This window comes from Quercus suber, unplaced genomic scaffold (genome assembly GCF_002906115.3).
Source record: "Quercus suber isolate HL8 unplaced genomic scaffold, Cork oak 2.0 scaffold_138, whole genome shotgun sequence".
NCBI classification, from domain to species: Eukaryota; Viridiplantae; Streptophyta; class Magnoliopsida; order Fagales; family Fagaceae; genus Quercus; species Quercus suber.
In genome coordinates this window covers 992,127-998,126 of record NW_027069600.1, presented here as the reverse complement: position 1 = coordinate 998,126, position 6,000 = coordinate 992,127, and the positions used below count along the sequence as shown (strand labels likewise).

General features: G+C 36.2%; 1 protein-coding gene across 1 annotated transcript; it reads left to right on the top strand.

Annotated features, from left to right (window-relative positions):
- Nucleotides 1-819: 819 nt before the first annotated feature.
- Nucleotides 820-5,753, top strand: LOC112024251 (uncharacterized). Its single transcript, XM_024056893.2, has 5 exons — nucleotides 820-2,258; nucleotides 3,716-3,773; nucleotides 3,882-3,965; nucleotides 4,125-4,266; nucleotides 5,084-5,753. The coding sequence occupies exons 1-5, from the start codon at nucleotides 1,772-1,774 to the stop codon at nucleotides 5,450-5,452; spliced, it is 1,140 nt and encodes a 379-aa protein (XP_023912661.1). The 5' UTR covers nucleotides 820-1,771; the 3' UTR covers nucleotides 5,453-5,753.
- The last annotated feature ends 247 nt before the right edge of the window (nucleotides 5,754-6,000 follow it).

Here is a 6,000-nt window from a genome sequence, read left to right as displayed (position 1 = left end):
AGGTAAGTACTAAACCATTACTTAATCCCTATGTGAGATTCATTATACTTTGTTAGTTTGTTTGGTAACACATTCTATTAAATCTTCGAAAGTATTATAAAATAAAAGTCAAACGCTCAAGAAAAAAAAAAAGATAAAAAGACGTTAAATTATTAATTTAATCTTAAAATTATTGAAAAAAGTACGATTTAATCCCTCAATTATTAATGATTTAATCAAATATGCCCTATTTGTTTCAATAAGAATTTTTAGAGGAGACAAAAAAATGAAGTTGACTTAATTAAATAATTACTAAATAAGTGATACCATGAAATATTAGTTTTTTTTTTTAATAAGACATAAGATACTAGATACTAGTTGAATTACAAGTACATTTTTAAAAACTATATCGAACCAACCGGTTCAAAAGAAAACCAAAACTCTTAACATGTTTGGTAAAAACCGTAGAAACTACTAATTATTTAACTATAAAAACCACTAATTGGACTGGTAAAAATAGCAATTAGACAATTTTTCAATTATTTGACTATTCATGTTTTTTAAAACTATGGTTACAACTTGCAAAACTCTTGGCTAATAAATGAGTGACTAAATGGGTTTCAATTAGGTCAAAAATATTTTCTGACTAATTAATTAGATCAATTGATAAAGTATTTTATTATCTAATTAGAATAATAAAATTAGTAATAATTAAGCCTATAAAAAAAAAATCCAAATTCAAAACGTACCTGACATAGCCGGTAAAACACTGTTTTCAAGACCAGCTCTCCCGGTGGCCTTCCAATAACCAAAGCCATCCTAATCCTAGTTCTCTCTCTTAAACTCGTTCGCTCTTTCAACTCTCTCTCTCTCTCTCTCTCTCTCTCTCTATAATAACTCACAGAAATTTCCAATTTCCACTGTTATAGATCGAACCCACGAATTCTCTCGAGCAAGCAACTTACTTCGAACCCCACTTTCCCGCATTTTCTCTCCAACTTTCCCTTCCATTTTCTCGGGAAAAAAGAAGAAGAAGATACCAAAGTGAGACCTGCAGCGTGCACACCAAAATGTGTCAGCTTTTTCTTTTCCATGTGAATGTGAGTAGCGCCTGAAAAAAACGACGCAGTTTCAGAACGAACGATGCTCTCGTTTTTCCCACAATGCGCAATGGAATCTTAGCCTTTCGAGGCTCTTCTTCGATTACAGCTCATTTTGAATATACATTATACAGCTTTTTTTGAAGCTCTATGTTTGTATAAAAACCCTAGCTTTGGTCAAAAAAGCTGAACCCATTTCCCTGATTTTGATTAAGTTCATGATTCTGTTTGTGAAATCCTAAGTGGGTCTTGTTTTTTCTAGGGTTTTGGGCTGATTTGAAATCTGGGTTTCAGAAAAAAAAAAGTGTGGGTTTTGGTGGTTTCAGGTTTGTGGGTTTGAGGTTTTAGCACTTTAGTTCAGTCATTTTGAGTGAAGCTTACTGTGAGTTTGTGAAATTTGAAGGTGAAAATTTGAGATCTGGGGTGAGAGCTTGAGGTGCAAAGTCAATGGATGTGTCTAGTGGAAGTGAAAATTTTTGTACGAGAACTTGTTCCTAGGGTTTCTGAACTGATTTGAGCCTCAAAATGAGGGTGTCAGCGGATTTTGTTGGTGGGTTTTGGATGATTTTGAAGGATGGTTTGGTAATCTTGAGGATTTGAAGAAATCCACAAGTTTGTACAATTGGGAAATTTGTGTGATCTTGAGGTCAAAAAGTTGGGATCTTTAGATTAAACCAAAGGGGGTTTTGTCAATGTCAGGAGCTCCAAGAGTGAGGTCTATGAATGTGGCTGATTCAGAGGCAAGGCCGGTGCTTGGTCCGGCTGGGAACAAGGCGGGGTCATTGAGTGCACGAAAACCTGGTTCGAAGCCATTGAGAAAGGTTGAGAAATCAACCGAGGATGCTACATTGGGTGAAGATAAGAAAGCCCGGAAACTGTCTTCGGTTACAACCTCCTCTCCTCAGTTGCATTCTGTCAATGTGCCTTCTGTGCTTCGAAGACACGAACAGTTGTTGCATTCCAATTTGTCTTTAAATGCTTCGTGTTCATCTGATGCCTCTACGGATTCATTTCATAGTCGGGCATCTACTGGCAGGTTGACTCGGTCGAATAGTATGGGTACTAGGCGGAAGCCGTATGCTTCAAAGCCAAGAAGTGTTGCTTCTGATAGTGGTTTGGAGTCTCCACCTGATGGGCTGCAAACCAAGAAGAGGTGTGCGTGGGTGACACCAAATACTGGTATGTTCTTTCTTCTTGATTTTGGAGCAATTTATTGATTTCTACAAATAATTAAAGTTTTGTGGAATAAATATGTATCTTTTTGTTACATGTTTTTATTCATAAAATATTTTCTTTGCTGTTAATTTTATGAAGAATAATAGATATTTGTTGAATAGAGCTATGATAGTTAATTTTAGTAGTGTCATAGGCTCACAGCTTGTTCAGGAATTTTTACATTGAAATGATAATTTATACAAGGAAGTATTTGTGTTAAAGTGTGTTATCACTAGGAAAGCTGGATTTGGATTGCTTTTTGCTCAGTGATTGAATTGAAGTGAATAGGTTTGTAGTTGTCATTCTAAAGAACTGCAAACTGAACCACGACATTTTTTCAACCTGAGTTTGATTGATGGAGGACATAGCCCTTGATAAAATTCACTAGGAAATATAGTTAGCTAACTGAAGTAGGCAGATGTAAGGCTTTCTTAAACTGACTTCGCTCTGTTCATTTTGAATTTGGTTCAGACAACATTTAGACATAGATTCGAGTTGTTCATTAACCAGTTTGTCTACTATGGTTTCATATCTAGGTTCTTGCAAAAATCTAGCTAAATGAGTACTTATAACATAAAACCCCTACTTTCTACAGTTTTATGATGCAACTGATAACTCAACATGATTGTATGACTTTAGTCTATGGAATATGTTCCCAGCCTAGTATGTTAAGAATTTAAGCTTGTGATGTAATAATAGGTGATACAGCCCCAAATCATCTAATTATTCTTACTTCCTGCTTGCAGTTTAATGAAATTGGATCAATTTCCTTAAGGCTTTGTCTTTTGCATTTTGTGACAACTACGTAGGAGGTACTATATTATGGAAAGTTGGGAAATGAGCATAAATATGCTGTTTTTCTGATGTTGGAGGCAATTCTATTGAAAGAACTACTTTGGAAACCATCTGTTGGCTTTTCCTTGGATTTTGTGTTTAACAACTATGATTACTTTGAGTGAATTAAAACACCATGTCGCATGTTTATGTAGTCAGTCTTTGTTTCTTCATTTAGTGTGTTGCTCTTATTTGGTGCAAAAACTGGAGATATATAGCTTTAAGTGCATCCACGTCCACAATAAGTTGTCATTCTTTTCCCATTTAACTAGAAAAGATTATATTACCATCCAGAGAAATGGCCTAGTGGAGGTAGGTTTTGAGTTTGAACCTTTAGGGATGATGGTGGTTGGCCACTCCCTCTCACCTTTTTATTCAGCAAAGAAAAAGCATGCATCAGTATGTTGTACTTGAAGTGAGATACATGTGTTACCCAGTCACTAGGCAGGCTATGGATTGATTTGGAAAGCCAGTGCTCCTATGTTGCCTAGCTCTATGTGTTTGTTTTGATAAATATTTTGCCTATCAATATGATTATGCTTCTTTTAGATCTTACATTCTGACAGAGTTTTATTTGTTGAAACCAGATCCAAGTTACGCTGCTTTCCACGATGAAGAATGGGGAGTTCCAGTTCATGATGACAAGTATGGGATCTCAACATTGCTTGAATCCATATAGATTGAGACGGGAATCCTGTTTTGATATATAATTTATTTACCTGTGGTTTTTAAAATTCCCCTCACCTCATACAGGAAATTGTTTGAGCTGCTTGTTCTTTCTAGTGCTTTGGCTGAACTTCCATGGCCTACCATTTTAAGCAAAAGGCATATCTTTAGGTATTCCTCCTATGAATTTCCAATCTTATTTTCATCTATCACCTTATCCACCTCCAAACTATTTGCTATAAGATAACTTGGTCCTTTGAAGTCATGGTTTCATCCCTGCTTCTTGGGCTTGTCACTGTATACTATTTTCTGACAATCTTCTTTCTGCAGGGAAGTATTTGCTGACTTCGATCCAGTCACTGTCTCAAAATTGAATGAAAAGAAAATATTAGCACCAGGAAGCACTGCAAGCTCCCTTTTATCAGAACTGAAGCTCCGTTCTATCATTGAGAATGCACGTCAAATATCTAAGGTAGATTCTCACTTTGTTTTTGCATTTTAAAGATGCATGCACATAGGAGTCTTTGTTTTGATTATCACTTATTTCAAGATGCTTAGCACACATCGTATTAAAAAGTTCATGTGACATGTATACACTCTTGTGTATTTACCCAAAGTAAATTGGACAATTACAATTTTTTTTTTGACAAGTGACAGCTGCAAAATATATAGCTATCAAGAAGGTAGAAATAGAATTCAACCTAGTTGCTCAGTCTCTAGGAATTCCTAAGCATTATCGAAGAAAGAAGCCTACTTGGAGATGCCAAGAGAAGCAAGTGCCTAAAAATTTGTTCAAATCGTGTCTTAGTTTAGAATCAGATTAGTTTATGCAGTCTTGTTTAGAATCGGAAAACCTGGTATTGGCTAGTATACCTGTTTAGGTCAAGGAGCATTCATGATCTCTCATCTTCGTATGATCAACCAAATGACAAATAATGGGCGCTTAGTGAGCATTTGATCATGTTGGTTAGGTGAACAAAGTAGTTGAAATGTGGTCCTGATCTGTGTGCAATTTGTGTGACCCATATAAGACAAGCCGATATATTATGATTTAAACAGCCTGACATCATTATATTTTATTTCAAGAGTTACTCATGCACCTAATTATTCCTTGTTTTCTACGCGCCAGCTTTCTTAGTTGGCAAGACCCAAGTCATTTATCTGCTTTGATAATTCCAGCCATTAACCACTAACCACTAACCTTTTTTACTGAAGTGCCATAATTGGTCATTCTTTGGTTGCTATAATTATCATTGCAACTAACTTTTTGCAGGTTTTGCTGATGCCAGGTCATAGATGAGTTTGGGTCATTTGACGAGTACATTTGGAGCTTTGTGAACCACAAACCTATAGTTAGCAGATTCCGATATCCTCGCCTAGTTCCGGCGAAAACTCCAAAAGCGGATGTGATAAGCAAAGACCTGGTGAGACGGGGATTCCGGTGTGTGAGCCCCACTGTCATCTACTCGTTCATGCAGGTAGCAGGATTAACAAATGACCATCTCATAGGTTGCTTCAGATTCCAGGAGTGTATAGCTGCAGCAGAAGGGAAGGAAGAGAATGGCATCAAGGATAAGACTGAAGAGACAAACCCCGATAATGTGATGGAATCAGAACTATCAATCGCTATTGAAGAAATGAATTTCTCTTCAGAATGATGAAAACCAAATGATCTCAGGTGGTGGCAGGTGGAGCTCCAGGCTCAATCATCACCTTGTTGACATATTCACAGCCACTCTTACACTGGGTAGTAATGGGATTGATGTTGTGTATAAAAATTTCATAAATTTGTAGTCATCATGGATTCCTAGATTGTAGATTACTAAAAGTGAATTAATTCAACTGGTGATTGTGCTGTCAATGGGGGGGAGCTTTGTGAAACTAGCCTTGAGAATTCAATGTACAATTTTTTGTACAGTTTAAATGGTTAGTAATTAGAATTTTCATTTTAAAACCAAATTACAGGAAATGAAGTTCGGGCAGAGAGAGGTGACACTGTTTGATGGTCCAGTGGGCTACCTTGAAATGTGATGGACAGCTAAAAATTTTTTTTTTTTTTTTTTTGAGCTTGGCTAAAAACTTAAAATTGAGCAGTCAATTTTACTTTTAATGTGTGACAATAATATGATAGTAGCACGATGTTTCCCTGTCCCCTAGGATGAGGGAGTACTTTCTTTAGATAAACATGTGTGTACTGATTTTGGTC

Coding starts and splice junctions, on each gene's coding strand:
- LOC112024251 (XM_024056893.2), top strand. CDS start 1,772: ATGTCAGGAGCTCCAAGAGTGAGGTCTATGAATGTGGCTGATTCAGAG. Junction 3,774..3,881: donor GTTCCAGTTCATGATGACAA/GTATGGGATCTC, acceptor CACCTCATACAG/GAAATTGTTTGAGCTGCTTG. Junction 4,267..5,083: donor ATGCACGTCAAATATCTAAG/GTAGATTCTCAC, acceptor TGCTGATGCCAG/GTCATAGATGAGTTTGGGTC.